The sequence below is a fragment of the Sciurus vulgaris genome (assembly GCF_902686455.1).
Source record: "Sciurus vulgaris genome assembly, chromosome: 2".
Taxonomy (NCBI): domain Eukaryota; kingdom Metazoa; phylum Chordata; class Mammalia; order Rodentia; family Sciuridae; genus Sciurus; species Sciurus vulgaris.
Window position 1 is genome coordinate 136,248,318 of NC_136462.1, and position 19,000 is coordinate 136,267,317.

At 43.3% G+C, this 19,000-nt stretch overlaps 1 protein-coding gene across 1 annotated transcript in view; it reads left to right on the forward strand.

Moving 5' to 3' along the window:
* Positions 1-19,000, forward strand: part of TTC23 (tetratricopeptide repeat domain 23) — a 100,034-nt gene that overhangs the window by 56,430 nt on the left and 24,604 nt on the right. The window contains exon 7 of the mRNA XM_079129076.1: positions 10,243-10,348. Within this exon, the coding sequence (XP_078985202.1) occupies positions 10,243-10,348 (106 nt within the window). The remainder of the gene's footprint in view (positions 1-10,242; positions 10,349-19,000) is intronic.

Below are 19,000 nucleotides of genomic sequence, written 5' to 3' on the forward strand. Positions count from 1 at the left end.
TTCCACTAAACAGAATTGAATGGAATTTTACTGAATAAATAAGATACTAATTTGGCACATTCAAAATATCCTGGATGTTCCCTACTCCCTCTTCCTCCAGCATGTGGTTTCATGAACATCAAATAATAAATTAGATCAGGGAAATGAGTTTCTGAAATAAATAATAAATGTTTGTTAATACAGTATTAGTGTCTCACATAGAAAAACATTGAGGTCATGAAAAATCTGTGATAAATTCAGATTCCCTTGAGCTTTCAGGACCCACTTGCTTAATATCATGAGCTTTCTATTTATTTATTAATTTATTTTCCTGTCAGAAAAACATTGCTTTTTGTCTCCAAGGCAAAATGCAACACAATACTTCCAGAACATGTAATTATTCATTTGAAAATAATTTTGATAGACATGTATTTATTACATTTCCTTGAATTTGAGTAGAAACAAAATAGAAATATTTTTTGGATTTGAGTCTTAAACTAAAATAGTGTGTATTGAGTCTTTGTAACAGTCTGAGGAAAACCTTCCCTGGCATCACAGAGTGGTTGTTCTCAAATAGCAGATAGCAGAGATAGATAATCAAGGCGGAAATGCAAATAAACATGGCTCAATTTGCAGTTGAGGGATTTTGTGAGGGGAGGGATGTGTCACTCTTTTTTTCCCTTCTCTAAACACTAGACATGTGACAATTTAACTCTCGGTTGGCTCCTATAGCCTGTGCATTCCTAAAGTTGTATTTTGAAGTAGTCATGATTTGAAAATCGAGGACAGTAACTAATGTGGGCTTGCCAAAATCCCTTATTCAGTTCTTCATATCTGATAATGAGAAAAGGAATTTTAAAGCAAAGGATATTGTTAGCATTATGAATAAAGAATTCTGATTGTTCTGATGTAGCAGAAGTTACTGCCAGCAATCTTGATCTGGAGTAGCCCCTTCACCAGAAGTGCAGAGCTAGCCACCCAGATTTTAACATGTGACAAGTGATGCACCTGACTAGAATTGGAGATTATATTCCAACCTGATTATAATTTCAGCTGTTCATCAGAGGAGTGAGTGCTGCTTGGTGCAGGCTAGAAGGCTCTACAGGGATGACTTTATCTCCTATACCAGCTCCATGGATTCATTGGAGCTTCTGGAGGCTGGATCAGTGTGCTCCTAGGAGTGTGCTGGTATCAGCTAGTGACATTTGCTATCTTGGGTTGGAGAGACAAATAGCAGCATTCGGCACATGGTACTGAAAGCAGAATTTGAGATCAGAGTATCAAAGTCAGAATATCATCTCCATTCCTTATTAGCTGTGAATCTTGGTCACTCACTGTATTAGCTTTCCATTACTTTAATAATGTTACTGTTATACATCAACTTAAAAAGAGGAAAGCTTTATTTTAGCTCATAGTTTTGGAGATTTCAGTCTATGATGGGGTGGCCCTGTTGTTTTGGGGACTATAGCACATCATGGTAGGGAGCTCTTGTAGGACAACGTTGGTCAAATCATGACAGCTAAGAAACCAAAAGAAAGGAGGAAGAAGAAGAGACTGGAGTCTCACAGTTCCCTTCAGGAACATGTCCCACTAGGCCCCACCTATTAAAGATTTCCACTACCTTCCAATAGTGCCAACCTGGGGACTGAGGCTTTAACACATGGCCCTTTGAGGAATTCTAAATCCAAACTATAGCACTCACCCATTCAGGACTCTCAGTTTTGTCATCTATAAAATAAGGATCATAAAAATTATCAAGAAAATTAAAAGTGGTATCACAAAAAAAGTATTAATAGCTGCTCGAATCTTAGTTGTTGCTAGTACAATTTGCCTACCCCAACCTGGTGTTTCCCTCTTTTAAATTTACAGTATTTTAGTCTTTCTGTTACTTTCTGGCAATTAATTACAAACTCCCTACCATCTCACATTAGTTTATTATATTACTTTGCCATATTTTATTTCCGTTTTCTGTAGCTGCCCACACCTTCTTGCCCATGCCTCTCCTGTTGTAGGCAATCTGTAAGTATCTATTTATTGGATGAATGTAAAAATATTACTAACAGTATTTTTAAAACTAAGTATTGACAAGGAGATGAGTAGTAACTCTTTATTCAAAGGGATGTATTTTCTATTTTACTTGGAAAGATTATTATTATTTGGTGTTCATAGGGTCATGAGTGAGTGAGTGTGTGTGTGTGTGTGTGTGTGTGTGTGTGTGTGTGTGTGTTTAATTTTAAAATGAACTTTTTTTTATTGTAAACAAATGGGATACATGTTGTTTCTCTGTTTGTACATGGCGTAAAGGCATACCATTTGTGTAATCATAAATTTACATAGAGTAATGTTGTTTGATTCATTCTGTTATTTTTTCCCTTTCCCCCACCCCTCCCACCCCTCTTTTCCCTCTATACAGTGCTTCCTTCCTCCATACTTGCCCCCTCCCTAACCCTAACTCTAACCCTAACACTAACCCTTCCCTCCCCCCATTATGTGTCATCATCCACTTATTAGCGATATCATTCTTCCTTTGGCTTTTTGAGATTGGCTTATCTCACTTAGCATGATATTCTCCAATTTCTTCCATTTGCCTGCAAATGCCATAATTTTATCATTCTTTATGGCTGAGTAATATTCCATTGTATATATACCACAGCTTCTTTATCCACTCATCAATTGAAGGGCATCCAGGTTGGTTCCACAGTCTGGCTATTGTGAATTGAGCAGCTAGGAACATTGATGTGGCTGTATCTCTGTAGTATGCTGATTTTAAGTCCTTTGGGTATAGGCCAAGGAGTGGGATAGCTGGGTCAAATGGAGGGTCCATTCCAAGTATTCTAAGGAATCTCCACACTGCTTTCCAGAGTGGCTGCACTAATTTGCAGCCCCACCAGCAATGTATGAGTGTACCTTTCTCCCCACATCCTCGCCAACACCTGTTGTTGCTCGTATTCTTGATAATCGCCATTCTAATTGGGGTGAGATGGAATCTTAGGGTGGTTTTGATTTGCATTTCTCTTATTACTAGAGATGTTGAACGTTTTTCCATATGTTTGTTGATTGCTTGTAGATCTTCTTCTGTGAAGTGTCTATTCATTTCCTTAGCCCATTTGTCGACTGGATTATTTGACTTCTTGGAGTAGAGTTCTTTGAGTTCTTTATAGATTCTGGAGATTAGTGCTCTATCTGAAGTATGATTGGCAAAGATATTCTCCCACTCTGTAGGCTCTTTCTCCGCATTGCTGATAGTTTCCTTTGCTGAGAGAAAGCTTTTTAGTTTGAATCTATCCCAGTTATTCATTCTTGCTTTTATTTCTTGTGCTATGGGAGTCCTGTTGAGGAAGTCTTGTCCTAAGCCGACATGTTGAAGATCTGGACCTACTTTTTCTTCTACAATCTGCAGGGTCTCTGGTCTGATTCCGAGGTCCTTAATCCATTTTGAGTTTAGTTTCGTGCATGGTGAGAGATATGGTAGTTTAGTTTCATTCTGTTGCATATGGATTTCCAATTCTCCCAGCACCATTTGTTGAAGAGGCTATCTTTTCTCCATTGCATATTTCTGGCCCCATTGTCTAGTATGAGAAAATTGTATTTATTTGGGTTTGTGTCCGTGTCCTCTATTCTGTACCATTGATCTACCTGTCTATTTTGGTACCAATACCATGCTGTTTTTGTTACTATTGCTTTGTAGTAGAGTTGAAGATCTGGTATTGCAATACCCCCTGTTTCACTCTTCCTGCTAAGGATTGCTTTAGCTATTCTGGGTTTCTTATTCTTCCAGATGAATTTCATAATTGCTTGCTCTATTTCTGTAAGGTACGTCATTGGGATTTTAATTGGAATTGCATTGAATTTGTATAGCACTTTAGGTAGTATGGCCATTTTGACACTATTAATTCTTCCTATCCAAGAACATGGAAGATCTTTCCATCTTCTAAGGTGTTCTTTAATTTCTTTCTTTAGTGTTGTATAGTTCTCATTGTAGAGGTCTTTCACCTCTTTTGTGAGATTGATTCCCAAGTATTTTATTTTTTTCGAGGCTATTGTGAATGGGGTAGTTTTCCTAATTTCTCTTTCTGAAGATTCATCACTTATGTATAAAAATGCATTGGATTTATGAGCATTGATCTTGTAACCTACTACTTTACTGAATTCACTTATGAGTTCTAAGAGTTTTCTGGTGGAATTTCCAGTTTCCTCTAAATATATAATCATGTCATCAGCGAACAGGGATAGTTTGAGTTCTTCTTTTCCAATTCGTATCCCTTTAATTTCTTTGGTTTGTCTAATTGCTCTGGCTAGAGTCTTAAGAACAATGTTGAATAGAAGTGGTGAAAGAGGGCATCCCTGCCTTGTTCCAGTTTTTAGGGGGAACGCTTTCAGTTTTTCACCATTTAGAATGATATTAGCCATGGGCTTAGCATAAATGGCCTTTACAATGTTAAGGAATGTTCCCACTATCCCTATTTTTTCTAGTGTTTTGAGCATGAAGGGGTGCTGTATTTTATCAAATGCTTTTTCTGCATCTATTGAAATAATCATGTGATTCTTGACTTTAAGTCTATTGATATGGTGAATGACATTTATTGATTTCCTGATGTTAAACCAACCTTGCATCCCTGGGATGAAACCCACTTGATCGTGGTGCACTATCTTTTTAATATGTTTTTGTATGCAATTTGCTAAAATGTTGTTGAGAATTTTTGCGTCGATGTTCATTAAGGATATTGGTCTGAAATTTTCTTTCCTTGATGAGTCTCTGTCTGGTTTAGGTATCAGTGTGATATTGGCTTCATAGAATGAGTTTGGGAGGGTTCCCTCCTCTTCTATTTTATGGAATACTTTGAGAAGTATTGGAATGAGCTCTTCTTTAAAGGTTTTGTAGAACTTGGCTGAGAACCCATCTGGTCCCGGACTTTTCTTTGTTGGTAGGCTTTTGATGACTTCTTCTATTTCAGTACTTGAAATTGGTCTATTTAAATTGTGTATGTCCTCCTCGTTCAGTTTAGGCAATTCATATGTCTCTAGAAACCTGTTGATGTCTTTGAGGTTTTCTGTTTTGTTGGAGCATAGATTTTCAAAATAGCTTCTAATTATGTTTTGTATTTCAATCCTGTCTGTTGTGATATTTCCTTGTTCATTCCGAATTTTAGTGATTTGGGTTTTCTCTCGTCTTCTCTTTGTTAGTGTGGCTAAAGGTTTATCAATTTTGTTTATTTTTTTGAAGAACCAACTATTTATTTTGTCAATTTTTTGTATTGTTTCTTTTGTTTCAATTTCATTGATTTCAGCTCTGAGTTTAACTATTTCCTGTCTTCTACTACTTTTGGTGCTGTTCTGTTCTTCTTTTTCTAGGGCTTTGAGCTGTAGTGTTAGGTCGTTTATTTGTTGAGTTTTACTTCTTTTATTAAATGTGCTCCATGAAATAAATTTCCCTCTAAGTACTGCTTTCATAGTGTCCCAGAGATTTTGATATGATGTTTCTTTGTTCTCATTTACCTCTAAGAATTTTTTAATTTCCTTCCTAATATCTTCTGTTATCCATTCATCATATAATAGCATTTGTTTAATCTCCAGATGTTGGAATAGTTTCTTTGTTTTACTCTTTCATTTATTTCTAACTTCAATCCATTATGATCTGATAGAATATATGGTAGTGTCTCTATCTTCTTATATTTGCTAACATTAGCTTTGTGGCATAATATATGGTCTATTTTAGAGAAGAATCCATGTGCTGCTGAGAAGAAAGTGTATTCGCTCTTGGTTGGATGGTATATTCTATAAATGTCTGTTAAGTCTAAATTATTGATTGTGTTATTGAGATCTATGGTTTCTTTGTTCAATTTTTGTTTGGAAGATCTGTCCAGTGGTGAGAGCGGCGTGTTAAAATCACCTAGTATTATTGTGTTATGGTCTATTTGGTTTCTGAAATTGAGAAGGATTTGTTTGACATACATGGATGAGCCACTGTTTGGGGCATAGATGTTTATGATTGTTATATCTTGCTGATTTATGCTTCCCTTAAGCAGTATGAAATGACCTTCTTTATCCCTTCTGACTAACTTTGGCTTGAAGTCCACATTATCTGAAATGAGGATGGATACTCCAGCTTTTTTGCTGAGTCCATGTGCATGGTATGTTTTTCCCCATCCTTTTACCTTTAGTCTATGGGTATCTTTTTCTATGAGGTGAGACTCTTGCAGGCAACATATTGTTGGATCTTTCTTTTTAATCCAATCTGCCAATCTATGTCTTTTGATTGATGAATTCAGGCCATTAACATTCAGGGTTATTATTGAGATATGATTTGGTTTCCCGGTCATTTGGTTCATTTTTTAAATTTTATTTATTTATTTGTTTGACACAACTTGGCTCCTCCTTTATTTGACAATTCCTTTAGGATAATTCCTCCCTTTGCTGATTTGCTTTTTTGTTTTTCATCTCTTCCTCATGGAATATTTTGCTGAGAATGTTCTGTAATGCTGGCTTTCTTTTTGTAAATTCTTTTAGCTTTTGTTTATCATGGAAGGATTTTATTTCATCGTCAAATTTGAAGATAAGTTTTGCTGGGTATAAGATTCTTGGTTGGCATCCATTTTCTTTCAGGGCTTGAAAAATGTTGTTCCAGGCCCTTCTAGCTTTTAGGGTCTGGAGTGAAAAATCTGCTGATATCCGTATTGGTTTCCCCCTGAATGTAATTTGGTTCTTTTCTCTCACAGCCTTTAAAATTCTGTCTTTATTTTGTATGTTAGGTATTTTCATTATAGTGTGCCTTGGTGTGGGTCTGTTGTAATTTTGTGTATTTGGAGTCCTATAAGCCTCTTGAACTTGATTTTCCATTTCGTTCTTCAGATTTGGGAAATTTTCTGATATTATTTCATTGAATAGATCGTTCATTCCTTTGGTTTGTTTCTCTAAGCCTTCCTCAATCCCAATAATTCTTAAATTTGGCCTTTTCATGATATCCCATAGTTCTTGTAGATTCTGTTCATGATTTCTTACCATCTTCTCTGTTCAACTTTGTTTTCAAGGTTAAATATTTTGTCTTCAATGTCTGAGGTTCTGTCTTCCAGGTGTTCTATCCTACTGGATATGCTTTCTATGGAGTTCTTAATTTGGTTTATTGTTTCTTCATGTCAAGGATTTCTGTTTGTTTTTTTTTTCAATATCTCTAACTCTTTATTGAAATGATCTTTTGCTTCCTGTATTTGCTCTTTTAACTGTCTATTGGTGCGATCATTCAGTGCCTGCATTTGCTCTTTCATCTCATCGTTTGCTTCCCTGATCATTTTAATTATGTACAATCTGAACTCCTTTTCTGTCATTTCTTCTGCCATGCTGTCATTGGGTTTTATTGATGTAACATCTAGATTTGTTTGCAGCATTTTCTTTCCTTGTTTTCTCATATTGTTCAGGTATCAGTGGACCGCTGAGATATTGCAGATTTCCTTTATTGACTTACAATGTCCCTGAAGATTTCTATATATATCCCCTCTTAGCCTTCAGTAGGCTGAAGTCTTGGAGGAAGTTGATAATGTGTGCTCCACAAGGAATCTGCCTCTCTAGGAGTGGTGGCCTTCAGGTGGGGTATAATCCCTGCTAGTGGGCAGAGGTGTCTCCACTTGTTGACCAATGGTCATCCAACGGGGAACTAGGCTGCGGGCTGAGGCAAGGCCTGTTTGGGCCTGTGTCTCTGGTTTTGCTGTCCTTGTGGGGAAACCTCACCCAGCAGGGAAGACTCACCCGGTGGGGAGGTCTCGCTGGTCAGTTCCCTCCTAGAGGTTCCCCTCAATTTACAGCTACCGCCTGGGCTGGGCTGCCTTCCTCTGCAAAGTTCCCAGGGGCCTGGCCCTACCTTCTGGGCCTGGGAGCCTCACCCTTCGCAGATGAATCTCCTTAGGCTGTCCCTCCTCAGAGAATCTGCCCGCAGTCCTGGAACCTTTGCTCCGCCCCTAAGCCTGTCTCTGTGCGGCTCTTCCACCAAGAAGCCTCCTAGATCCTGGGACCCTGCTCTGCACCTAATCGCCTGGCTTTGCGGCCCCTCCTCTGAGCAGCCACCTGTGGCCCCGTACAATCGCTCTGCGTCCCAGAGAATCGCCACACGCTTCTTCCTCCAGACAGACGCCCAGTATTCCTGTGCGGTCACTAGGAGTCCAAGCAACTCACTGCATGCCTCCTCCTCCCACCAACCACCCGTAGCCCGGGGCAATCAATCACTCTGAGTCGAAATGACCCTCCCTGTCCCTCCTCCTCCTCCAGGTAACCCCCCGGGTGTTCAGGAGCGGTCACTCTGAGTGGCTCTGAATCCACGTGACCCGCTGCACGCGTCCTCTGGGCAACCGCCCGGAGCTCTGGTGCGGCCACTCGAGACCAAGGGACCCACCACGCTTCTCCTCTAGGCAGCCCCCCTGTGTTCAGGAGCGATCACTTTAAGTCCAAACAACTCATCAATCGCCTCCTCCTCTGAGCAGCCGCCTGGAGCTCTAATGCAGTCACTGCGAGTCCAAACGACCCGCCGCGCTCCTCCTCCTCCTCCTCCTACTCCTCCGGGCAGGCCCCTGTGTTCAGAAGTGGTCTGAGTCCAAACAGCTCGCCACGCAGCCCCTCCTCTGGCAACCGCCTGTAGCTCTGGTATAGCCACTCCGAATCCAAGCGGCCGCGCTCCTCCTCCTCCTTGTCCTCAGGGCAGTCCCGGTGTTCAGAAGCAGTCGCTCTAAGTCCAAAGAGCTCGCCGCGCGGCTTCTCCTCTGGCAACCGCCTGTAGCTCTGGTGCAGTCACTCCAAATCCAAGCGGCCACGCTCCTCCTCCTCCTCCTCAGGGCAGGCCCTGGTGTCCTGAGTCCACACAGTTCTCCTCGCCGCTCCCCCCCTGGGCAGCCTCCGGAGCCCCAGTGGTTGCTCCGAGTCCCAGCATTGTGCTGAGCGGCCTCCTCTACAACGCTCCCAGTTGTCTGAGTTCACTGCTCTAGTGGGGGGAGGGGTGTCTCGCCGGGCAGCTCTACTTCACAAAGTTCCCTGCTTCCAGGACTACCGCCCCATCCGGGACGCCTCCCCAATGGGAGAGACTCACCTGGCTGCTTTGAGTTGGTCCCAAGTCTCTCAATTTCTCCTCTTTTGAATCCTGAGTCCTGGAGCCACATGAAATGCAGCCACCCTCTAGGCCGCCATCTTGAAACTCCTAAAATGAACTTTATCTCCATGCATATTTCAGTGATAACTCTGGTCTTTTAGAGATATAGTTCAAAGTTTCCTCATATTTTAATAATTATGCAAATAATAAAAAACTACCTCGCTTTAATTATAGTTTTCTGCACATCATATACATAATTTGGTACTCATGGAAGAAGGTTTTATAAGTGTAGGTGTTCTCCTGATTCCTATAAAGGTTAATTGCTGTTTTTTGTTCCCTTGGTCAGTGTATGGTTTGTATTTTTTAACTTGACATGGATTATATTCCTCAAGTTGGATGATATGAACAATATCAGTGTTACACTTACTGTTGGTAAATAGTACTTTTTTGTTGTTTCAAACTGAATTTTACTGTGAGATACATCAAATGCTATATTGATAATTTAAAATTTTGGTCACTCAGTCTAGATTTTACATTATATTGTTTAACCTTATATTGAATATTTTGATTTTGTTCTTTGTTTTTGTTTTTATTGTAAAGGTGGACATTCCTGATATTAATTTGACACAGAAAAGCTTTGGGATTTTATACTTTGCAAATGCAAAGCTTAATTTGATTCAAAATAAAGTTTGCTTTTATTCAGAAAAAAAAAAAAAATGAACTCTATTTCCAAAGAACCTAAATGTTCAGGCAGCTCCCATTAGCGAGTTTGCAGAGGGTGCAGACACACAGGCTTGGTGGATCAGGCACGGATCATCACCTATGAGTAGGTCCCAGTTTCTAGGGTGATCAGTAGGCCAAGAGCTGGGCTTGTTCACTTTCTCCACATAGCACTGATGCTTTGTACTTCTTGACCACCACCCCCATCCTCTTTGCTGACTCAAATGATCGTAGACTTTTTAATGGTTTACTTAGTGATAGGCCCCAGCCATAGCATTAAGCCAAATGGATTCAGTACCCAGTGTTCTCTCCACCACTCAATGCTTTTAAAACCCAGCCCTCCTAAGAGTCAATTGTGCTTCCACATCAATCATTGCTTCCAACTTGCTTGACTTTCTGCTTATCATTGTAAGGACAGTTTGGGTTTGCTGCTGCCAAGCATATAAACAACTTGTTTTTTCTTTCTGTGGTACCAGGCCCATCTCATCGTCCTGAGTAGAAATCCCTCTCAAGAGGAGGCAGCCGACTCCTCACACTTTGTTGCCCGTGCTGCTGTCGCTTCTGGGAGGCCCGAGCACCATGGTGAGAACCAGTCTTTCTTCCTCCTGTCTCACATATATGCACCTAGGTGGTGGGTGAACAGGTAGATGGGGTCCCAACAGGATCCTTCAGAGAACCTTCACTGTTTCCTCTGATTTGTAGTTTTGCTTCTCTGCTGCTTCCCAGTGTCCTTCACTCTCTATCTCCCTGTAGCCTCCCTCCGACCTTCTCCTCTTCAATGTAGCTACTCTTCATCCATAGCTATTAAGAACCCAAGGGAACTGGTGCTGGGCTCACAGGGAAATCTGCTCTGCTTTCAAAGGCGACAGTTTTCAATGATTGTGGTGGAACTGCTGCAGGAACAGCTCTGACCTGCAGAGTATCAGTGAGAGCTTTCAACTGGGATGCACTTTCACAGCTTCAGGATCCCAAAAGGAAGTTGCCACCTATGGCTCATATGGTTTTCCTCATCTTTGTGTAATAGGTATCGCAGCAAGCTTCGGAAATTCTCTACTCCATCATCCCAGGCTCAGAGCATCTACTGACAGGAAGTACACATTCTAGTGATTTTGCTGTTGTTTGGGTCAGAATATTCAGAAATGGAATACAACTCATAAAGAAAGCCTAGGGGTGTATTCCAAGAAATCAGAGAAAAATAGTTATATACTGAGTAAAATAAGGTGCTAGAAAACATAAAATCAGTGCCTGGAAGACTTGGGGCTGACTCAGGAAGCAGGAATCAGACTAAGCAGAAATCAGCCTAGCAGGCTAGGCTTGGGAGAAAATGAAGGGGAAGCCCCGATGAGCAGCATGGTCTGAACAGATCCACAGGCCCAACAGGGAACTCTGTCCATGGATAAAGAGCTTCCATTTTCATCCACCTGACTACCCCACCTTGCAGACCCCTCATTCTGTCCTCCTAGAGCTTGGAGCAACCTGGCTAGGGACACAGAGAGGACAGAGAGAGATGACTTGTCTGATCCTCCCTCCCTAGAACACTCCACATTTAACAATCAGAACTGCCTTCAAAACTGTCAAAGAACCATTTTGACCAGTTTCTTGGTGCCTAAAACTCCTTTAAAATAGGCAAAGAAACTTCCATTCCATAACTACTAAGAAAACACTTAAAATGCAAATGCATCTTTGTTTTAAACCCCTAGAATTCGGGAGTCACATATCCAAATATCTACAGGAACCAAGTAAGCAGTGTGAGTGTAGTGGGTATAAACCAAGAGCAGAGGCAGGTATAATCATAAATGGCTACTTATAATCAGCTGCAGATGAGAGACAATATGGAGTGAGGCCTTTGGCATACTAGAGAAGCCCACACCCTGCTCCTTAGCTCCACCCCATCACTCCATGTGGCAGGCAGGCTTATATTCCCAGATCTGGTTTTTTCAAGAGACTGCAAAAATTTGGATTTTTATGTGAAATCTCCAGATTTTAATTAATGGTAATGAACTCAAATATGTTTCAGGTTCTATGTGAGTCAAAAACAAGCATTAGGACCAGATTCATAACCTGGGCAGCAGGAGTGTGAATAAGTAAATGTCAATATTTTCCTGATTTTCTTGGGGGATCCCGAGTTAAGACAACTGGAAGGTTCTCAACATTTAAATTGGTAGGAGGTAAGAGAGGAGGGTCTGTTCCTGAGATAATACCAAGTAAAGGCCAAAAGAGCCTCTTTTTAAGGCCTAGAGGGATTCTGGTCCCCAGCACTTCACCTAGCGCTCAGCATACTCATTTGTTGAGTGTGCCAACTGGGTGGGGACCAATAGAAACATCCCTAAGATGTTTTTGCTCCAAAACTGCAAAGTTAGGCTACTCTGCACAATTTATAGAATCGATGGAAATTCTATTTGAATTACATTTTTCCAGTTAAGATATGTTACTGATATTTCCTCCCCTATAAATTGAGAATAATATTAATAATACCTTTTTTAGTTATTAATCCACGTGAGAATTAAATGACCTCACAGTAATAGTAACTAATGCTTACATAGGACATAACTGCCCATGACTCTAACCATGGTACATTTATTAGCTCAGAAATCCTTACAACCAATCTATTACCTAGGTACAATTATCCCCAGTTTTTGGATGGAGAAACTGAGGCATCAAGAGATTAGATGATTTTCCCAAGGGCTGACAGCCAATGAATGGTAGAGATTGGAGCCCAGGCAGTCCTCCCCAGAGGCCATTTGTCGTTGTGTCATATTTGTCATTTGTCGGAATGGGCATTGCACATGTCACCTTTCCTTCCTACACCTGCCCGCTTAGACCTGCAGAGACTAGGCAGACAAGGCACCCCAGAAGAGCAAAGGCAGTCCAAAAAAGGGGTTTGGAAAGCCTTCAGGAAGGGTCAGGGCCCAGGAGCCTGTTCAGGGTCTCAGTTCCACCCTCGGCTCCACATCTCTGCTGCTGCTCAGGGCATCTGGTGACCTGCACTCAGAAAGCCACTTGCCAATTGGAATTGAAATGCATGAGGAATATGAAGGTAGAAAAGTGAGGAGAGGACTTCTCCCAGGAACTGAGCATTGGGGCTGATGGCTTTCCAGGTTAGGAGTTGGGGTGGCTTCTGCTTGAAGCTGGAGCATTAGTTGCTTGGAGCATAGACAGCATGTGACTCAGGGAATCGTAATAATAATAACAGTAAGAACAATAGCAGCAGCATTTGAGCACCTTTGGTATGCAGGTGCTGAACTTTCACAGATGGCTTGTTTAAGACTTTAATAACCCTTAAAAACAGGACACTACCTCCCAGTCTACAAAGGAGCTCACACAACCAGGTCTGCCTTCCAGAAAGTTCCATCAACTTTCTCTCTCCTTACTGCTTTACCCCAAAAGGATAAAGTCCAGCTCAGTCTGTAGGCTGCTCCTATGTGGACCCTTCTCAGACTCAGCACAACCAGCTGAAACATATGTCACTTTGGTGTCACTGGGAGAACATTTACCAAAGCCCTGAAGGCAAGGCAGTTGGGCAGAGAAGCAGCAGGAGAGAAATAGATGAGAATCCTCCCACAGAAACATGAAGCCCTGGAACAGGGGCAGAAAGGAGCACAGACCCTCCTTCTAAGGTCTCAGTGGATCACCTAAATGGGCAAACCAGATGAGTCAAAGAGAAGAGAAACCCCACGCTATCCCTACCTCGTGACTCTAGTTTGAGAACTATTGCTGTCAGAATCCTTGCTCCCTTACTGGCAAGTGTGGAAAAGGCTGAAAAAATGAGGCTGCTGGACCAGCATATGGAGATGCAGACAGTCCCAGCTCTTTGCTGCAAGTACCTACATGTGGCATGGGCAGAATAGGTGCTGCGGTGGAGCATGTAAGGCATTAGCTTCCCTCTGGAAATAGGAATGAGACAGACACAGCCCAGCCAGGGGCTGCTGCAGGAACCTGGGTGTGTACACTCCCCCATCCTTGATTGTCATCTTTCTTCTGTCCCCTCATGTGGTCGAAGCCCCTATAGTAGGAGTGAGAGAAACCAACCCAGGACTAGGGTTTCTTCAGGCCTCTGCTGCCTCCAGCAGGGGGAAATGAAAGTAGACAATTGGAACTCACCTTTGTCTAACAACTAAGGGGAGACCTGGTACCCCAGCTCTCACCCAAATAGGACTTTTTGACCTGGAATTTGGTGACTTCTAGTTCAGAAGCCCAGGCCAGATCCCACTGAAGCAAACCTACAGTTCTTTCAAGTTGTGTGTGTATGTGGAGGGGTGATCTGAGCTCCATTTATCTATATTTAAACCCATCTGTGCAGAGTAAGAGACCTTTTTGGGTTTTGGTTTGGGGAAAAAAAAGAATTTTAATGAGAAAAAAATCTCATTGGAGAACTTTCTGAGGCTGGCCTGCTTGCTTGCTGGATGCCCATTGAAGGCATTGCTCTCTAACAAACCAAGTATTTCAGTCTCCATGCTCAAGATAATCCCTTTGCCTTGTACCTTCCCTGCATTCCTCATGCAGATGAAACTGCCCTAGAAGCCAGGAGGGTTGTGATTGCATAAAGATTCCCAATTCAGGCTCCTGGAATGTCACTAACCTGAGCCTGGCCAACGTCCCAGAGCAACCATCGACATACTTGGTATTAACAGCTCTCCCAGCCTGGCTAAGTGTTCAGGACCTTGGCCTTGTGTTTATAAATCTTCTAAAGGATATGAAAATGAAATGGTTTGAAGCCAAGTACATCTCAGAGTGAACCTTTGGGCAACGGAGCCTGCTGAGTGGAGAAAGCCTTGTTTGGAAGTGGCCCCATCTGTGGCCTGGGCTCCTGCAGCCTGGGGAGTTCTGCCAGATCCAGTGACAGTGGATGGAATGGGCTCTGCCCCCTTGGAGCCTGGGGGTAGGAGCAGGGATCCCTGACTAAGTGGATTCCCAGCATATAATTTTCTGTGCACAAATATGTGTATCTCCCCAGCCCCCACCGACCCTAGCCCCCCCACACTTTCACACAGTAAACATGAAAAAGGCACAAATCTGAGGCTAGGCACTGTGTCTCACCCAAGTTTCCTCTTTTTACCTTATATATCCTCCCTTCTCTCAATTCTTCCTCCTGTGTCCTTCCTCCTCAGCTTGCCTTGTGCTGCCCCCCTCTTTCTCAACCCCTGTTTCCAGGGTCCCTGAACTTGGCCTCTGAGCTCCCCATGCAGGTGTCAGTGTCCATGCTGGCTCTGTGCTCCACAGGGAGCAAGTTAGAGAGGGGAAGACAGTGCAGAGGGTGAGGCCAGAAGAAACTTTTTATAGTTTGTTCCAGTGTTAGAAGTATCCCCTCTCAGAAACTTCTGGAAGTTACTTGGAATCATCAGATCTAAAGGATTGGAGACAAAGGTCACTCAGCAAGTTAGAGGCATGGCTAGGCCTAGCATGGAGCTCAAGTGCTGCCTTCATACCATATTCTAAAACCAGAGAATTAATCATGCTGTGGAAGCCTCCACCTGATTGCCAGAAGTCCAGGGAGACAAGAAGCCCCAGAAGACAGCTGGGGGGTGGGGGCTGCAGGGATGGGCAGCCCTTGAGGCCAGCAGAGGAGGAGGGGGTGACCATTCCCCAGTGCAAGTCTGTGCTGTTGGCCTTTCTTCCCAGAGGGCAGCCAGCAAGCCTGGCTGATCAACTGCTTTCTCTCCTCTGTATCTAGAGCGAGGCTGCAGCCTGCTCATGCCTCTTCTAGGGAAGGCAAAGTGCAGGGGCATTGTGGTGGCCACTTTCACCAGGATCAGGTCTTCTACTTTGACACTGTCTCATCATTTATATTCAGAACTTTTCAGAAAAGTCTGCTATTTATGCCCTAACTTGGCTTCAGAGGATTTTTAAGGTGGCATATACTTCACCGAGACAAGTGACTAGAGCCACAGGTCCTAGGCCACTGGGTGGCCCCAGGTGGGACCCTGAGTAGTGGCCAGCTTCTTGAGAGTGAAGACATTTAAGACAGGCAGATCTGATGGGACTGCTCACCAGGACCCACAGGTGCAAGGCCCTCTGTGGGTACTTGGCACCTTTATGCCCTGAGCCTCCCCCACCAGCTGCCCTCTTGGGCACCTCCCTTTCCAGACGCACGCCTGTCCCCATAGATAGCCTTGGACTTCCTCAGATCACACAGCCAGTGAGCAGCAGCTCTGCTACTCCCAGAAGCCATATCATAGGTCAGCACCAGTATCCCTCCCAAAGAGGGTCTGCTGTGCAGAAAGGATGAGAGGAGAGTGTGCTGGGCTTTGTGTGTCCTCAGGCCTCCCTTGTGGCCCCCACAGATGGCAGGTAGCCTTGGGCAGCAGCCACAGCAGGGTCCAAACAGTTCAGTCTGTTTGTTTGCTGGATGAATGCCAGGCCAGGATTCGAGACTTTCCATTTTTAAATTCCCTGGGATCTTTAAAGTCTTTGCAGTTAGTATAAAGACTATTTTCTAAGACTATTTTTAAAAAAAGATAATTATCACATTGTACACGGAGACCTCCCTCTTAATGAAAGCTGTCCTTAATGTTCCAACTCTTGACTCAGGATCGCCTCAGGAAGCAAACCCCAGGTTACCAGAATTTATTTTAATTAAAGCCTCTGACCTCCAGTGGGCCACATTGCAAGCCCTCTTTAAAGGAAGCCTCATTTTTCTCTTGCCTGTATGTGAACATCTTGACGACATTCTGCCTGGAAAGGGCATGACTTTGAATCCCAGACAAAGACAGTAAACCACTCTGTCCACCCAGCCATGCTCTTCCCCCAATACCACCCCCACCCCCTGACTCACAGAAACTAAAACTTTCTGCTGGGGTAAATATTGGAAGCAATTCGTGGCCTTGGAACACCTCTGCCACAGGGCTCAGATTTACAAGCTAGGTCATGTTCCTGTGTTTTAGAAAGTGACCTCATCTTTCGCCCAGGCCACCAGCATCAGGTTGCAGAGGATTCTAGAAGTGTTTTTTAAAGGTAGGGACAGTCATGTGCAAGAACACAGAAACTTCTGGCTCTCTGTGAACCACACCCAGGACCCAGGGACATGAGGGAGGTGGCTTCCTGCCCCAGGGGCTATGGCTTCCTGTCTCTCCGGAAATCCTGCTGTCACTTATCCCAGAGGGACCTCTGGGATGCCCATCCCTGACAAACTCAGTTTATCAGGAAATGGCTCCTTTGCTGTGGGAATAGGACTTACTTTCCCCCAAAGGCTGGACTTGTGGATTGTCCTTCACAAAGTTAATTTGGGAGGTTGAAGAGGTTGGGGAATGTAAGTCAGGGTCTTACGGCGAAGAAGTTTTCCTGAATCAGGTAAAGATAAGAGTGATTTCAAATGTACAGACAGGAAGGGGACCACTGTGGATGACTGAGACCTACTTTTGTTCCCATGATTCAAGGTTGTCCTAATATAGATAGGTCCTACCACGAGGTCATAAATGCCCGATGTGTGATACAGCTGGCATGTGACAACACTGTCAGGAAAACCCTTCTCCCTTGCTTCATTGCCCCCACTTGACTACATTGCTTCCAGGAACAGAAGTAGGAAAACACACAGACTTTAGAGAAATTGGGGGCTCAGAAAGGGAGGAAGGGAAGCAGGACCTGAGGAGCCTGTTCCTGGAGAGCAGATTCCCAGGCAGGGCCAGTCCCCTCCTACCCACGCAAGGCCTCTGTAAGCTATATGGCCTTAGTTTAGGTAATACATTCCTTCCTTCCTCCGTCACTTCCACTCCCTCTTTTAGAGATTCATATTTGCCTACAGGCATCCTCTTTGGAAAATATATATTGATCTTCCTGAGCCCTTCTTATAAGTCATTTGCACATGAGTTTGAATTAGGCCCAGCAGCTTCCTTTCCCAGAGTCTCTGTCAGCTTAGGTGCATTGAGGGCAAGCAGCATGCTGCACTTGGAACCTAAATGGGGTGATTTAGGGCATGATTGACCAGCCCATGACCATCCAGGGGAGGAACACTGGGAGGTAGGAGGATGTTAAAGGTAAAGGTGTCCAGCACAGCTGTCCACTGTGCCTGGGGGACTGGCTCCTGACCCAGGAGAGGGGAGGAAAATGCCCCCCAGTGCTTTTGGTTTTCACCTTTCTATGTGCAAGGCAGCACCACTTCTGCTAACACCAGGGTCTGAAACTCAGTGCATTCCAGCTACGACTCCTTCCCATACCCCTTACATCCGCTACCCTTCACAGTTAGGGCCTGTCTCCAAGGGGATAGGACTGGGTGTGGAAAGAGATTTACTTTTTTATTTATTTTTGTACTAGGGATTGATCCCAGGGACACTTAACCACTGAACCACATCCCCAACCCTTATATTTTTTGTTTTAAGACAGGATCTCACTAAGTTGCTTAGGGTCTCGCTAAGTTGCTGAGGCTGTCTTTGAACTCGCAATTCTCCTGCCTCAGCCTCCCGAGTCACTGGGATTACAGGCATGCACCACTGCACCCAGCCTGATCTTTACTCTTAAAGAAGGGCTGAGTTTTATTTTTTAGTTAATTCTCAATTACTCAGAAACTTAAAATATCAAAAGTACTCCATTTCTGAATATCCTCTATCACTTTAGACATGGAATGTCCCGTTCTAAAATGCTTTTAGAATTAACAAAACAAATGATACATCACCCCCAACATTTGCTGTCATCAGATTATCAAAGTAGCCAAAGTTAATAACTTAGTTTGAGCATTAAACCTGTAATATTTTCTCCTATGAGTCAGTTGTGAGCAAAAGAGATGTAACATTGTCCATGTGGTGGAATTTTCTTCTACCAGGACAAAAACTTGAGCAATATGGCAGGAATGTACCTGCTGGTCTGAGAGAGAGGAACAGGGAAACTTCTGCCCAGCTACAAACCCTGGGCGGAGACCTACCTCCCTGGGAGCAAATGCGGGGCAGAGGGATTCCTGCATCTGTCTAGCATCTGCCTAGAATCAGCACAGTGAACGATGTGGATGAACACAACTTATTTTCAGACTGAAGTTTTCTTTAGGTTGACTAGTCTTGGCAGACATATTTCCCAAGGTTTGCTTCTCTCCTTTCTAAAGGAGGTCTCACAGAATGTACTTGGATCTTTTCTCAACATTTAGGACTCTCACTGTGAATTTCCAGCATGTTTTCAGAGCTGTTGAGGTGTGCAGGGTCATTTATCTACACATGATCTCAGACTTCTGTGTCTTTGAACTTTCTGTCCATTTTCATAACATTTCTGTCCTTTCAGTGTCCAACTCTGCTGCTTGCTGCCTCCAGTGCACCT